This window comes from Temnothorax longispinosus, chromosome 2 (assembly GCF_030848805.1).
Source record: "Temnothorax longispinosus isolate EJ_2023e chromosome 2, Tlon_JGU_v1, whole genome shotgun sequence".
NCBI classification, from domain to species: domain Eukaryota; kingdom Metazoa; phylum Arthropoda; class Insecta; order Hymenoptera; family Formicidae; genus Temnothorax; species Temnothorax longispinosus.
This window is the reverse complement of record NC_092359.1, coordinates 4841813-4859295: the sequence shown is the minus strand read 5'-3', so window position 1 is coordinate 4859295 and position 17483 is coordinate 4841813. Positions and strand designations below refer to the sequence as shown.

Genomic DNA, 17483 nt, shown 5'->3' with positions numbered 1-17483 from the left:
TAATACATCGCAACTATTAGTTATTACGTGAAATTACTTACCACACTGGTATGTGGTCGGACAACATTCTCCTTCCGGTGGCGGTAAGGCTGTACAATTCTTTCCATGCTCTTGCATCGGCGTTCCGCAATTTTGCACCGCGCAAGCGATTTCGCCTCGGAAGCAATAGCAATGCTGGCAAGGTTGAGTGGAATAAATCAGATCGCCGTCTTCGTAGACTTTATCCTCATAATAACACTGAGGTAACACGCCAGGAGGTAGCGTTGTGGTCATAATGAGACCGGGAGTTGGACCAACCGTGGTGCTAGGTTCCTCATCGTATTCTGCGCAAAGAATCAATAATTATGAGCACTTTCCAGCACGAAATAACACCGCGATATCATAGGACGACGCAATTACTTACCGCAATTGTACTTGATCGGGCAACATACACCCGGTTGATAGACCGGTTTACATCCAGCCACTCGTAAAGTACACTCTTGCATGACGCAAGTGGTTCTATTTCTAATGCAGTAGCAAAGCTCACAAGGATTGTGATGATCCAACGGCAGCATAGCGCCGTCTGCGTAAAACCTTTCGTCGACATGACAGCCATAATTGTCGTGGAAACCGACTTCCGTGGAGTCCGAGGTCGCCGGTGCGCTTGTCGTCGACGTTAACAACTGAACCGGTACTTCCGGACAGTTGATCACGGGACAACATTGATCCGGACGTTTCTCCACCGTGCAATCCTGACCGATCGCTTTCGTGAAGGGGCAGACCTTCAAGTAGCACATCAACATCCGATTGTGGCATGTGCAGTTCAGGCATGGTTCACTCGTCATGATCCTGTCGCCTTCTTGATACCGCTGGTAGTTGAAGTAACATCCAGCGGTGACTAGAGAATAATTTAACATTAATTAGATACCGAGTCTCTAAAATATCGTAATTACACAACGCAATTATAATTTTCGCAACATTATTATATTTGTTGTGAAATGCAACGAATAAATTCAATTTAGGAAAATTCAGAAAAATTTTTTATTTTATAATGTATAAAAATCATGTATAATAATTATCTTTTAATCCTTTGACTTTGAATTAAAGTATGACGCGTGGGACTTCTCAAATTACAATTAATGTCACATTGCTGGCGTACGTGACAGTTAATTAAATGCAACAAAACCAGGTGTGATATACATACCTCCATCGTACTCTGCAATCTGTGTGGTATCTTGGTCATATACCGGCGCTGCAATGAAAGAAACACAACTGTTAGTGCTATGCGATCGAGCTTGCCGCGACAGGTAGACTACGGGCGCGGGCGTGTACGTGAAGTTGAAGTTAATGAAAAGCATAAAACGGGATTGCCGAATAAGCTCGGGGAAATTTGCAGGGGTGGACGTCAATGCGTCTCCCGCGTGCAGTTTATCATAGTAATTACTGGCGGGACGCATTCGTCGTCTCTCGAGGGTGTACCGGGGCTTAACAACGGAACGAGTGGAAGCGTCATATGGCGCGAAATACACGTGGGCGAATTCTCGTTAACACCCTCGCCCTAGTCATATGAGTTGCATGGTGAGTGCGCATGGAATAGTGAATTCCATTTGGCTCTTCCTCTTGCGCGCAATCCGTGCGGACATTCGCGTACAATAATCGCGTGTCTCCCTTTGCGAGCCCATTCTTTTCTTACGCGACTATGCCTTTTGCAATCTTCTTTTTGAAATTGGAGTGTCGCGCCCAGGACTTGAGTTCGATTGTTCCTGAAACATGACAGGATACTCTCCCGAAGTACAATCACTGAGATGTTTTCACCGAGAAATCGCACAATAAGCCTTATCTATACCGGTCCGACCGCCCTCATTCTTGCTCTCTCATCTTCGAAGTAGCATTTAGCTTTATATTACATGAAAAATTCTAAACGACATCCGTGCAACGTATATAAAGTACGGATGAAAAAAGTATCATTTAGATTTTCGTAAAAGATAGCTGTAACTTATCCAAACATATATAAAAAAAATATTATTTTATTAAAATTTATTAATACATTTCCAAGATTAGATATCGACTTTATATTCGATACATACATCTTTTCCAAGAACTCATTATCCATCAATGTACCTTTACATAACACATGGAAGCGAGTTTCGCGATATTCAAGAATTAGCATTCCGCGATGCAGGTGATTTCCAGTGAACTGAACTTGTACCGGGAAGCCCAACGATGGTTGAATGGAGGCTTGGTTGTGTCTCGTCAGTCCCACGAGCAAACCGGAGCCCGAGCCGCGTGCCTCCACGTTATACGAACCCATCACGTACGCGTGGCCTACCGAGACGATTCTTGTCTCGCACAATGGTCAGACTAAATTATTACGTCGCACCTCCCTTCACGGAGACCACGGTCAAGGTGTCGAGGCTTCGTGTACACGATTGTAATCTCTGTACGTGATCTTCATTATGCGAGCGTTTAACTACAACGACACAATATGATCATTCAATACGAACAACGGTATGCACTCGTGGTAATTAAACGCATAATGAGACAATTGGACTGTTACTGAATAAAAGAAGCTTATCGGATACCGTGACAGAAAATTGAAGGAGGAAGAGAGAAAGATGTTCGCTGCAATCATCATCGATTCGATTCTTTCCTGGAATCAGCGGAGAATTGTCGCATCTTTTGAACGGTCCATCGAGTCTTACGACGATGCGCACCAAAAACTGAAAGACAACTTTTTGCCGCGCGAGCAAGCATTTTCTTCGCTTCTTCACCGGTAACGATAAATTACCGTCGACGGACTAACGGGACATTGAGCACATACAACCGGGAGATGCTGACAAAAAAATCGCGACGCATTTCGACTGTAATAACGGCAAATTGCATCGCGATGAAGCACAATGATTTCGATCGTCGATCCGCTCGGTTTTTGACATTTATTTCTTACCCTTTCGAAATCGAAAGGCGCGAATCGCGCATTACCTCTCTCGGAAGAAGTGCAGTGAGAGTCGTCCAATAAATCTCACGCGGCGAGATAATGTTCCGTTCCCTCTGGATGCAAAAATGCAGTTCCGAATAAAACAGATTGTACAAAGCCGCGCGCGGAAGTGCATCGGCTAAGGTACGCTCTAAAGATCTCTCGCGCAAATTTCTCTCGAGGTGTATGCGGAACGTAGACTCTAAATCAATCTTGGTCACATAGAAAAAGGACAATGTGGGGGAGTTTATCGGTATCAACAATAAACGTATCTTCCCTCGAATATAATTTCCGCGCGCGAGATTTATGCGTTCTTCGGCCGCCTCGCTCGTAATCAAGGACAGAGGATCGCGCTTATACATATCGCGTGCACATGCACACATATACGTGTATCTCGAGGAGTCGCGGGGAGTCATTATGTAAGTCAACGTACCGCCGAGTCCTCCTGTTTCCTCTCCGTGTGTCGTTTCCCCACCCGCAATTGTCTCGCTCCCGCTTCGAGGGCGACCCTCTCGATTCCTCCCGCAACGTGCCGCGACCTGACCCGTTCCTTTCTCCGCGTACGCGCGCGCGAACGATGCTGTTACACACCGCGGAGAACAGGAGAACACGGGGCTGTTGCGCTCGCGTTATGAAATCATTCCCGGCGGCCTTGCCTCGCGAAAGTTCATTACCATCAACCGCACACGCTCCGATGAACACCTGGCACCGCAGCCAGCCCCTGGCGTATTGCGTGCACGAAATTCTGCATTACGCATTCTCCAAGGTCGCGGTTTCCTCCGTTGCGCGCTCACCAAGACAGTCTTTTCGCACACTGATGAAAAAGATGATGGAATAATTTCCCTGTGTGTGTGCACGTGCGCGCGCGCGCGTGTGCGTACGCGAGATGAAAGACTTGTCATGACGGAACTTTCCTCGGCAAAGCCCATCTCGAAAGACCGCCAGCTACTCGGAAATTACACAACCCACTCGCCGTGTAACTTTATCGAAATAAATTCCAACTAAGTACGGGGAAGGAGCAGAAAAATAACGCTATTTGTTTGTATCGACGAGAATGTTAATGTCAATGTCATGGGTATCGGGAAGGTAACGCGGTGGAAACCTGGCCGACCGGTTCTGGCGTAATACGCGCCGTACTGTTTCTAGCGCGGTGGTACCCCTTTCGAGGACAATCATAAATTATATCTTCCCAATCACACGGGATCGAGTTCATTGCCACTTCCTACATTATGATGCGAGTCCGCGCACCGTTAGGTCCGGTAATGAGAATAATTCCCGACTCGGGAAAGAAACACTCATTTCCGATAAGGGGCTCGAGATCTTTGAACCGCGATTCACTTCGTTGCGCGAGAATGTTTCGTATGTGCGATTGGATCTAGCCGACGTTGAATGCGATGCCGTGGATACGCGGATATCGCCCTTAAATTATGCCTTGCGAAAGCGAAACACCCATTTTCCAAAATGAATCTATCGCGACCGATTTAATCCGTGTCACGCTGACGTTGCACCCACGCGTTCCGTTATACCTTTCGTCGAATGACCGCTGCTGACCTCACCATCTCAGTAAGTAGTCAAGAAGGTACATAGACGAGAGAGAAAGAGAGAAGAGCTCTGAAGAGTACGCGCGCGAGGACGAGGGAGTGGAGTCCTCTTATGACGTACCGGTTACAACGGGTCCTTTCTATACCCTCTTAGGGCGAGAGCTCTTTCTCGTCTGAATTGACAGCGCGAAATTTATTCGCACTCGCTATCAAAAACACATTAGATCCCCTTAACACTCTCATTATTTTGCTCCCGTGCACGATAGATTTATTTCGGGGATTTCATTTCTGATGAATTTCGTATGATCTGATTTCATTCGCGATCCGTAATTCGGAGGATCTATGCAGAGCGCTCAGTTTCGGACGTGTAAAAGTCTTTCGAGCAGGTTTATAGATTGATTTGTACAATTACGTCTCGCACAAGACACTCGAGTAGATTTAATATGTGCGTAACTGTATGCGATCCACGTCACCATATATCTCGGCGAATTTTTATTGCGCTCCGCGCCGCGTGCAATACCATCCGGATTCTACTCCGCGCCGTTGCGACGCGTCGAGCTCGCCACGAGAGAGTTTGATGATACTCGACGATAACGACACTTTGCTAAGCATTAAGCATAAATATGGAACGCCTTAGGGGTCAGATGCGACTCCGGTGGATATATAACGTACGGTGGACCGTAAGTGGCGAACGGTGAGGTACGCGGTCAATGACATCCTGATGTGGGCATGTCGACTGATTGCTCCTCAGGGCTTACAGGTTTGACCAGAATTCACACAGCATCACGTGGATGCAGCCGTTGGAGGAACCGCTACGCGGAGGACCGTGCGCCGAGACGCGTTTTTTTTCTCTCGATTGACTTCAGAGACTTAGATCACTTCCGGGTGGGACTCCGAAATTGATTCCTCCGCTTACCGAAAAAATAAATTTTATTGTGCCGTATTTCTTGCTTCTTCTTCTTCTTCTTTCTTCTTTCTTTTTTTTTCGATGCTAATGCAAGAAACGATTTGTGAAATTTTGAACGAAGTGAAAGAGACGAAGGGAATTAACGGAACTCACGAGCCGTACTAATACCGATCGAACATCAATTCTGGTCAAGTGTGATAAATGATTGTCTCAAGGAATTTCGATAATAACGTTTATTTATATATTACTAAGAAGTGATATCTATACGATACTTAATAACTGCCATATCTCCGATCGCGCATAATAATTATGATCGCACAAACATGTAACAATTTGACACGATTGCAAAAAATCATAAGAGACGAATGTCGCTTGTAGTTTTTCGCTGTTTTTTAAATCCAATTTGAAAAGTCCGTCAAATGCAATTTAATATATCAAGTAATTCTGATAATCTCGAGACAGTCGACTTGAGAAGAAAATTATTGCTACGCGAGTGGTAATACAACACGATAGGTAAACGCTTTTTTACAATGGAAACCTGTTGCCTCTCGAAGCCGGCGATATTGCTGATTTCCTTTGAATGCAAGTATCTCGCAAATGCCCGCTGCGTCCAAAGGAAGATACATAATCCAGTAAAACTTGTCCGCCGCCTGATGGATCGCCGGTGATCGAACGCGTCGATCTCGATCGTCCTTGCTGCCCGCTCGAGAAAAGCCCGAGGAACAAAAAGGATACGAGCGTGCATGCGATAGAGAGTCACAGAATCGCCTAGCGATTTCCAAGCGGAGGGAAGGAAGGAGGGAAAGAAGAACGAGGGAAGACACGCCGGGTGAGTCGTGGAATTCAATCGATTCCGTCGGTTTAACCACACCTGCTCTTCGCTGAAACACCGACGGCCGATTGATGAAGGGGAGAGGCAAAACTGACGCATCTTCAATAAGCCTTCATTGACGATGCAACGTTTTTGCACGTCGTCGTGTTCATAGTATCATAGCTTTTCTGAGAACGCTCCCCTATCGGCTGATCGATCAATCGATCGAGCGTCATGACGCCTGTGCGAAATAGGTTCGTCTTCTTTGCAGCCTCTTGACCACAAGATGCGAAATTACTTTCTCGAATAACGAATTACGGGAATGACGAAGACGTTTTCTGTCGACACCGAGACGCATTTTACGAATTTGCGGTCGATTACTGCGGCTACTGAATCTATCATCGTTTTTCTATACCCGGAAATAATTCATGACACGAGCGACGACAATTGAAGGCCCCGTTTTAACTGGATCGTCTTCTTCTGATATCGATACCAGAACTCGAGAGAGGTCCAGGCGTACCGTTTTAAACCAGCTCGACGTAAAGGGAAGAAGTTCGCGGAACCTGGCGGAACGAGGTTCACGATAGGAAGGAGGCGACCGACCGCCTAAAGGCGACCCGAGAGTGGTCGAAGAACGAATATGGTGTGCCAGGTCCATGGGAAAGCACCTTGGGCCTCGACACGACCGATGCCAGAGGTGAGCATTATGAGGTAATGCTCTCCCCGTTGCCAGAGAAGAAGGGAGACACACGGATAGGTTCGACGGCCTGACAGAACGTGGCTCGCTCATTCAAACATTGGCTGGCCGACTCTGCGTTAGTCACACCAGACGGTACAAGAAAGACGGTCACGGAAGTGATCGTCTCTGCTCTCGACTCTGATTTTCAGAAATTAATTTCAATGCACGGTATACGCGCATTTACGCCCGACTCTATTTATCGCGAGATATGCGTACTTTAATAGAATCACTCTTCTTTTGCCCTTCAGAAAACTAGTTTCCATCATAAATGCAATAAAACATGCTTGAGTTACGAGAAAGACTTTTCTCATCTTCATCCGAGATTACTTTTACTCTCTTTTTCTCTTTGGTCTCTATTACCGCAATATTCAACTTCTTGTCAGTATTCAAAGTGTAAAAAGAGTAAACACAACATCAAAGTGGAAGCAAAAACTTTTCTTTTTTTTTTACGATTCCAGCATATTTTGCTACATTTATGGACAGCATTTATGGATGATCCGGTGGAATACAATCTGACTTCGAGCAAGCCACAAGCAGAAATAATCCGATCGCGTCTTCTCGGGCGAGCGAAAATATTTCTTGCCTGTCTACCTCTTATTTCCTCGTGGGAGTCCGCGCGTTCACGGTCTCTCTATCAAATAAATGACTCACGTTTTGTACGGCGGCTCAAGCGTGTCCAAGGCGTTGAAGCCAGACGAAAGAAAGAGAGCTAGAAGTACACTGAGGCATTTCTGCAAAAACTCACCAGAATGCGTGGATCGTGACGCCAGCAGTAGGACGGCGGCCAGCCAGAGGATTATTCCGCGTCTACAAAGCGCGGCGTTCAACGCCGACATGTCGGCACTCTTCTTCCGTACCCTGCAACACGTAAATGATGCTTTCGTTAGCTTACATTACCCATGCGAACATAAACTTTGGTCTCTTGTGCGGCTACATATAAAATGTGCGGTCGGGCTAGGTTAAGAGCTAATTTAAGAAGAAGCTAGGATTACGAAATTCTATTTAAAGTTTAAGTTATTTGTTACTTACAGAATACTAAGTATTCTCCATATATGTCTTCGTTTAAATATAATTGAAGTTTATTTACATAATCGATTATTCAATAATCATCAACTGCCAATGAATAATATTAAAATTCTCTAACGCAAACATGGGTGGCGCCTTATATCATTTAGTATTAGATCACAAATGCAATCGCTCGATTCATCGCTTAGATTCAAACCTACTCAGACGGCTTTGAGAATTTTTTCACGTTATCTGCATACGCGCGAAAGTATAACGAGCCATTGTACGGTTATCTATTCTATCATGAGGCGGCTTAAAGGCATATCTATCTCGTCACGTGGCATTCTACCATGTAACTCTCGCCCTGATCTGACAGGATGACAGCTGGACGGACACAGTGGTCGCGTCTGGAGCTAGACGCACCTCTGCACTTTGACCGATCGCTTCTCGCGAGCCTGCAGGCCGCACACAGCTCGATCTCATACGCGACTAACAATATAAGATATAATATACATAATGGACTAAGTATTAATTATGTAAATGAACATATGTATAATATAAAGCAATAACAATATATTAATAATTATATATTAGTATATCTGTATGTAATCAGTGTCAGGAAAACAGACAGTCACGAGAAAAAGAACAGAGTTAATCGGTTAAACGCTGTAGAGAGTTAATCGGTGTTGGTAGAATTAGCCTTAAGGTATACAATGTATCACGGTGTCAAGACGCGAAATTCGCAACGCGAGAAAACATTTGACGCATTCGCGTCGCGGCGGGAGGCTAAATGCGATTCGTCTGTCTACCTGGAGCGTAAGCCAGCTATGAGAGGCGTGGGTGCGTGGGAATGAGCACGCATGTTTGCACGAGCCCGCTGTGTGCTCAACCTCCTTCGTTCATATACCGCTGGCCAGCGGGATGGTGCAGAGCCTCGCTCGCCCGATAAGGGAATAGACGCGCGAAAAAGAGCGTGAGTGAAAAAAAAATTTTCATGATAAAAGTTCAATTTTCAAATGGGCGCTATAAAATTGAATGTCAGCGCGTTTACATTTCTTCGTTCCAATGTAGAGGGAGGAAAGAGGAAAGAGGCGATGATCGTATCTGCGGGTTCTTGACCGAAAGAAATTACTTAGGAGCGCTGAGTTAGCTGGTAAACGCGATAAAGAAGGAGGAAGAGGAGGAGGCGGAAGAGGAGGAGGAAAAATAAGAATCTCTGGGCAGGAAGAAAAGAAGGACTTTGGCGAAGCCGGCGGCGCATACCAACCGTGCGACAGCGGCCTAATACAAAGCGGTACCGAGATAAAAGAGAGAAGCGCGCGCGAGAGCGCGTAGGTAGTTTCTCTTCTACCTGTCGACTTCATCTTTTCCCCTACGTATATTTCCTCCTCTGCCACTCTTCCCCTGGAACATCCACCGGCAGCTCATTGTAGTCCAGAGAAGGAGGAAAAGAGGAGGAGGAGAAGAAGAAGAAATGGAAAAAGAAGCAATGCGAGTCGCGACACCTAAACTCGCGCTCGCTCGTTAACGTCCGTTTCATACTAGCCGCGCAGTAAATTACATCCCGGCCGATCGTAATGAATCTCGCACCAATGGATAAGTCCGCGAGATATTTCCGCGCTATGAGCTACGCCGCGACACGGACATTTGAGTCCGCAATGCGTTGAGACTATCTGGCGAAGCAACGGGGACCCTTACGTCATTGCGTATTCACGGTACAGCCCATTGAACAGGGGAATTCGGTGAATGGGTACGAGCGCATACCGCTAATACGCGCACGCACCTCTATAGCTTCAGCCCGAGTGCTGGCCAGGGTCGGATCGCATGAGCATTGTAGAAATACGAATTTCTTCCGCGAACTTTACAAATGTAATACTCGACTGTCGTTGCAGCTTCTTTATTCGCGGTAATCCGCGAAACAATTATAGCTTCTAAATTTACATGGTCCAAGTTCTTATTTCACTTCACTTGCAATATACATACATACAAATTTAAAGTTACCCAATTCTGTCCTCAAGATATAATTTAAATGCCAACTCTGATCTCTTTCCTAAATAGGATTTTAATAAATAAAATCTCTGAAGATATTAAGCGAAGGGATTTTTAATAATATACTCAGAGCGAGTCATTAATCTCTTTTAATTTTCATACCCATTCGTCTGTTCTTCCGAGAAGTGACTCCCGATAAGACCACATTTCTGCCGTATCTCACGTTCGGTAGGTGCGTGCGGGCCGTGTTCGCAACCCAGAAACGACACACCCGTGTGGTGATGCGTTGTGAATGGAAATATCGGCCCGGCTCCATTCCGGCACCGGCCGGTCTTCGTCTCCCTCTTTCTCTCTCTTTCCCTCGATCGGCACGATCGGCATTCTCGTCGATTCACCCTGATTCGTCGTAAGGTGCATTACTTTCCATCTTGCTCTCGTCCAGAAACGAGCGGTAGGCGCGTCCGTCGAACCGAGACTAATTCCACTTGCGCTCTCGGTACGGCCGCGCCGCGACGGAAGGCACCGTGTCTTCGGATGCGCGCGTTTACAAGGCGCGACGCGCATCCAAGTGCATCGTTGCAGACGGCGGCGTCGCGTCTGGCCTGCGAGCTGCGCGCGGCATGTTTGTCGCCGATAAATTTGCGTTCGTTCCGGTCGTAATTGCCGGCGATGACATCTTCCGGTTGCAGCACGCGCTGACGACCACCGATCGTATACGTGCTACGTGCTACGTATGCACGCGCTGGAAACCACTGACTCTCTCCGAATCCTCGTAACTCAGAGCTCGAGTGCCCGCTCGTAACGGGATCCGCTCCTCTCCGAGTTGTCGATTATAATTTACTGCGGTTACGCGTGAATTATTCAAAATATAAAGAAATGTTTTCTCCGTTCTCTAAATATTTAATATCTGGCGCAATGAATTCAAAAACATCGCTATTCTTCTCCATTACATATTTTTCCCAAATACTGGAGCTCGTATTTGTATATAAATTTTATTTAGAGACAATTCCTACAAGAATCGTCTATTAAAAATGATCTAATTTTTATAAATCTCAACAAAGAAGTTATTACTCAATTGAAGAATTGAATCATATTTTAAGAAATATGTCATAAAACTAATGTACTTTTTTAAATAAGAGTTCTTCTCAAATAAGCTTGCACATTTAACGAGCATGAACAGTTAGCACAGTCACAGATAATTTATGATCAATCCGGTTGTAACAGTCATCAGGTTTCTCAGCACGAGCATTCTGAATCGACGAGAATGGTATTGTCGACAATAATTTACGAGGAACTTCAAAAACGGCAACGCTAACGAATGTCGAAGCAAAGAGAGCCTTGCCCGATTTTACTTTCACGCTCACGATAAATTACGTTGGACGAGGCTCAGAACGGCGAGTAATACCACTCTCAGCAACAACAACGAGAGTGAGTAGTGTAGTACGTTAAACGCGAAGTAAGGCAACGCCTCCGCTCTAATTAATACACTAATTAATGCTTCGTGATTATCCCGCGAGCGTATTACTCTCCGGCTTGTTCACGCTGAGGTAACCCTCACACCGAGTAATAATAACGATCGCTATCGAGCTCCTGCAACCGCAACGGGATCCTTTTTCACGTGAGGTTTCCAGCCGCCGATGGCGGAGTAAGTATTCATTGAATTGTGGATAGCAGCAAATTAATTGTTATTAGCGTTCGCGTTGTACGTTGCCGGCCGGTGCCAGGCCCGATTGCGGCTGGTCACGAGGTCAGGTCAAGTTCAAAGGCTAGTCCGCCTTGTCCGCGCTTAGGAACAAGATGGTAACGATAACGATCGTGGGGGAGGAGGACGGTGCTTGCCGAGATAACAGCCGGTCGTGCGATAATTGCAGCAACATAGGAGTTTGGCTTAGAGAGGGTATGGAGGTGCAGCTAAGCTATAGGTGCACCCACACGGGTCCGACACAGAGGCCGGGGTGCAGGCTGGTGGCAGAGGTTCCGTTACAGCCCAGAGGCTGCGTTCGTTCACCATTATCGTGGAACGCGGAATATGATTACCTTCACCTGGGAACAAACCTCCTTATATACAACCGACCGGCAAAGGAGACCGTGGGCGAAGTTCGCGTCGTGGATGCCGTGTCCCGGTTTTGCTCGCCGTTCGCGTTCACTAATCAGATTGGAACCAGTCAGATCGACCGACTTTCAGAGAGGAGACGCATCACCGCCACCGTTTAGAATCGGCTCGACGGCTCAGATCTGCATACAGAACGATTGAGCATGGTATTTTGGCGCTTGTCGTCATCGGCACGTGCAGTTCATTTAATCACGCGTCTCGCGTTGCACATTATGCAAATCCGCAGTTCGATAACCGGTGTGCGCGTGCGTGAGTGCGTGCATATGCGTGCGAGCGTTCGTGCGCGTAGTTTAAGGAGCGGGAACTGATTGCGCGAATGTGCGACGTGGACATATCAATTTATAGAGAGACGTAACGAAATACACATTTCTCGTAAAGAAGCTGCTTAATCTCTTGTTTAAGCTCGCGGATCTTCCTTACCGCCGCGTGCCACGAAACGCCCATTGAAAATTCTGAAATTGATTTGTACAACTGCAACATTGTTTTATTTACGACGTCCGCGCGAGTAATGACGCGGTTAACAATTTATGACAACAAATGCTCGGCGACTGAAAGCGCGTACTTCCGGCAAGGTGGTACTTCGTACACGTTGGTATCGTACGAGTCGGGGAATGAATAACGGACCTGTCCGCCTCTCGTAAAAGGGATATCCGATGCTCGAGCCGCCGACGTGCTGCTTCATCTTCTTTGAGGACTACGCAAGTTTCGACGACTAAAAACCCGATAATTGACAGCGCGAGTACTGGTCCATCCCGAGCGCTTTATTGGCATAACAGTATGTCGGTCTAGCGTACATAAATAATGTCTCTATCGTGTCCTTGAGAGTTCTACAGGAATGAGTATATATCACCTACGTAATTTGAGATTTTCAAATTAATACGAAGAATCTATGTGTGTGTATCTCATATTTTACAAAATTTAGCATTTATATTAAATTGGCCAAACAATTTGGTTACTATTTTTATTTGCGTGAGAGTTATGTAGGAAAAGAACAAGCAATTTTCTGAATGACAAGGTTTAACTAATACGAAAGACAGCTATCGATAAAATCGGCATGCCAAGGAAACGTGGAATCTTTCAATGAGTATAAAATTACATAGCCGCGCGTACAAAGAATATTGTGAGAGACACGATCTCTATTTTGTTACCGGTACTGTACGATGATCTCTGGTCTTTAGCGGGACATAGTGCAACAGTCGTAATTTTAGTTCCGTTAATAGGAAGGCGCTTTGAATGCCGGCGCGAAGGAAGTCGGAGTGAGGATCGCGCAGGACGAATTCACTGTATCTGATACACAGTGAATCTCGACAAACGAGCGGAGGAAACACACGTCTACGAACGTAGCGCACATTTCTAATTTTACGGCTGCAAATAGTGAACGGATGGATCATGGGATCAAAGAGGCGAATCCGTAGCGTATCAAACGTGTTACGAGTAATTACGACTGACGCCGTGCAGATTGCAGAATGAACGATGAAATTTCATGACTCTTCCACTATTAGAGATATTCTCCAACCTCCGTTTGTCTCGAGGAACTCTTGCACGATTAATTACGACAATTAACAGGAAAATGCCTATGCCGCGTATTCTTCCCCATTTTCCCTTTTTCTCTCTTTCGCTTCTTTGTTTTTCGCTTGTATCGCATGCCGCATGGTACATATGGTCGCATGCCGAGTTTGGCGCTCGAGGTAGCCCTCGCGGTCCCTGAAGAGGTGACTTCCGCGTGCCAGGTAAACTGAACAGTCTCTCGGCGTGCGGCCGGCGGCAGGACAAGTTGACGGCGAGGACCTTGTTACGCGATCATCAGCGGGCAATCTCTCGAGCTTGAAACTGACCGTTGCTATTTGGAGAAGTCATCGAGACGCGAGAGATCGCGACACGGAGAACTCTAGCGACCCATGTCCCGCGCTGTCCCGTATGGATTTCATTTGTGCGCGGTTATAAGACACGTCGCACGTGTTTCCATGTAAGCTGTGAGGTCGCGTGTTCCTCGCCGATTACATGGTGGTCATCGTTGAAATTCGCAGCGTGGTTCGCGCGGAGCGGTCATTATCGCAGGAATGCTCGGCGTGAGGCTGTTCGGAGCGCGCAGAACACCGAATGCCCGCGATCGTGTTTGGAGTTTCTCCGAGGCGATTATATTGCGAGTTAAGGGACTATCGGGTATTCATTACGCCTAATGATCTCTCCTAGGCGCGCGCGGCTCGGCTCGGCTCAGCTCAGCTCGGCTCGGCGCGAGTGCTTTTGGACACGAACGGACGGTACGTGAGGCGGCGAGGAGAGAAGGCACTCTCGGAACAACGGGGTTCGATTACTCAGGGCCCCGACGTTCACACGAGGGTGCTCTCGAGCAACAGGTCAGCAACACGTACACGGCCTCTATTTATAAACCTACCTGAGCTAGAATTACGCGCTGCGCAGGATAAACCACCCGGACTCCTCGTGTTCTCCCGCGGTCCCCGACGGCGCGGCGCAACCCTCGCCCATATCAGGCCCGTTCGCGCGTTTACGGCGCGGCGGTTCGCATTTTACCTGCTACTAATCTCAGACGTCAAAACGCGCGATTTCATGTTTTACCCGTCAGTCTATGGCGAATACAGGAAGGCGTTAAATCCGCTACTTGCCACAGATTTTTTCAATTTGAGACAAATCTTTGTGAGTTAAATTCATTTATCGCGTTATACGAGATGTTAATTTGATTTAATCGGAACGTGGAGGAAAAATAAAAGAATAGGGTAAAACAAGTGCTCAAAGATGCTTGAGCTATCTTCGAAATAATCAAGACAAGAAAACCACGATAGTACGGTAGAAATCTCGTAATAAGAAATTAAATGTTGTGGAGACACGCTCTCTACTTTGTTACCGGTAGGATGATCTCTGGTCTTTAGCGGGACATAGTGCACACACACACCAAACAGTCGTAATTTTAGTTCCGTTAATATTCTTTGCGGTGCCATCAGAATATCCAGCTAAAAATAACTTTTGGGTATATAGGCTAATCGGTTTTTACGCAGTAAATTCGTTTATCCCATTTTTTTATGATAGCAGTCGTTCAACTGTGCTATGAGAAACTCGAGAGGACTCATTGTGATACAGGGTATAGGTACACGCCTATCATCCGCTGGTCGCGATTGAAACGTCCCCTCGATCGATCGATCGGTCGTTCCATCGATTGCTGGTTTGCTCGGCAGCACGTAATAACGCGCATTATCGCAAGATACCTACGCCTCTTTATCGATATCGTAATATCTCATAGAAAGACGCATCTTCCTCGCCTACAACCTCGCGAGATACGCATCTTCCTCGTTTCTTTTTTTCTGCTTCCTCTCTTCATTCCCGCCAAATGCGCAGCTAATAAACGCATATACATTTGTACCGCTCGGAAAGATTCTATGATTACATTTTTCAAGGCATTTGCACCAATAAAGTAATTTATGCTAATTTTCTTTTAAACATAGCCAGCATTTTTAAATAAATAATATTCCTGATACTTTTATTTATCACATCGCAAGCTAAATATATAATAATATTATTAGCTTTTTTTTCATCAGCATTGTGATCATCGTGACCAGCTTGGTTTAACAGATGTCATCACAAATCATAAGATTAGTACAAGATCAAGACATTTCGCTTGATCGTAAAATTTCTACTAATAGAGCTGCTGATACTAGTAAAGTACGTTAAATATATGCAATCGAGCTACGATGCTTCCAGACACGAACTCGATCTAAACATGCTCTCATTCAAATACCTCGGAATATTGCATTTTATATTTACTCATTTTATATTTACTCACCAGCGTAAGATACGCCTCTCACCACTACGCAATTAACTAGATATTAATACCATGCACATAACTCGGCTGTAAGTTACTTCTTTACGTTCGTCTAAGCTCCGTACGCCTGCGTATATCTCCGACATATATCGGAGGAGAAAAAAATTAATGAAGGTGTAATCTCATCTTCCTCGTTCGTCCGTCATGCTCTGAGTTTCTTGGTTGATACGAGACGTACTTACACGGTCCGTTCTTCGTTTTCCCCTTCATTCTAAAAAATTCACGCGAAGCTAAGCAACTTCCGTTTTACCTCCTATTTCGTTTTCCCTTTCCGCGGATATTTCAACTCTTCTGCATTTCGAAGCTCCTCGTTTTCGTTTTGTCACGCTTAAAGATGACATTAAATTTATAAAGGATAATATCCTATCCTCTTCTTTTCAAAACTATTGACAAATGATTTTACGACGATGCTGCTTCCTTTTCCATGTTGATAGTCTTTTCCTGTTCGTCGCACCATTTACTCACGAACGGGCCCTTTGAGAGCAAACCTACGGAGCAAGCGGCAAGTTTCCAGCGAGAAATGCCACGCTCGTGTAAACACGAAGAAAGCCTCGGGAATGCAACGACTTCTTCACGGATAATCCATAAGTGGCTGTTTTATCCGGCACGTAGCGCCCATTCTTGCGCGCTGCATTTTCGTTACACATGCTCCTAAATATTGTTTCCGCGAAAATAGTTACGCAGCATTTAAAGTATTATCAGAGTCTATTAAATTTATCATTTTGTATGTAATGCCAATTAGAATTATATTAGATTACTTTTATAAAATAAACGTATGTTATCGCAATGAAAAAATCAGAATTAAAATTAAAATTAAAGTTATTTGTAAAAAATTAAATAATAATTCGACTTTCTAATATACGACGTATAAATAATATATACAATAAAACGCGTTAAAGAATGTGAATTATTAGTCTCGTACTTTCGTCTCGGCAAGGCAATTACGTCGATTAGGAGTACGTTAACCATGAATTACTACGTAAGAAGTCCACGCGAGATCGAGAGCTGATGTGCGTGGTAAATTATTACCGCGGAGAGTAATCGTTAATCGAAGATCGCGGCGAGCAGAATGGTGTCGCCGTCACATTTATTGGCAGGAAGAGTGCGTCGCGAGTAATCATAAAGTTTAGGGCGCGTTCAATCGCGCCAGTTCATATCAGGCCGCATAATAACAGGAAGACACGCTACGATCACGGTAATTAAAACACGGCACGTTATAATCTTCAGCCCATTAAAGCCCATCAATTACGCACACCCTTCCCCCAACAAGGCAGCATCTCGTGCTCGTCTGCAAGGCGCATAATTCAGGATGATACTCCCGTGATAATGGCCGTTGAGCTGGACCAAGTTTGAGTTAATAGATTCTTGGAAAGGCACGCGATTTAATGGACCAGTCGAAAATTCCAACGCGATGAATCTCGATTAGAATTTTTTTGCATCTTCGGATACCGTCCAGACACCTTAATCGCATCGCGCGTTGCGATCATTTTTTTGCACACCCTCGATCGTGGGCAAAATTTCAAAACGAGTATGCGTTACGGCATCGCGTCGATGAATATGTAACGCGCCATCGTAATTACGGTAAGAACA

At 45.6% G+C, this 17483-nt stretch overlaps 1 protein-coding gene across 2 annotated transcripts in view; it reads right to left on the bottom strand.

The window, feature by feature from the left end:
• The window catches only part of LOC139807928 (uncharacterized), an 89405-nt gene that overhangs the window by 11706 nt on the left and 60216 nt on the right, over positions 1 to 17483 (bottom strand). For both annotated transcript variants that reach the window (XM_071769439.1, XM_071769437.1), the window contains exons 2-5: positions 7697 to 7809; positions 1184 to 1231; positions 404 to 877; positions 42 to 323 (exon numbers count right to left, since the gene is read on the bottom strand). In XM_071769439.1, coding sequence (XP_071625540.1) covers positions 42 to 323; positions 404 to 877; positions 1184 to 1231; positions 7697 to 7787 — 895 coding nt within the window. In that variant the 5' untranslated portion in view covers positions 7788 to 7809. The remainder of the gene's footprint in view (positions 1 to 41; positions 324 to 403; positions 878 to 1183; positions 1232 to 7696; positions 7810 to 17483) is intronic.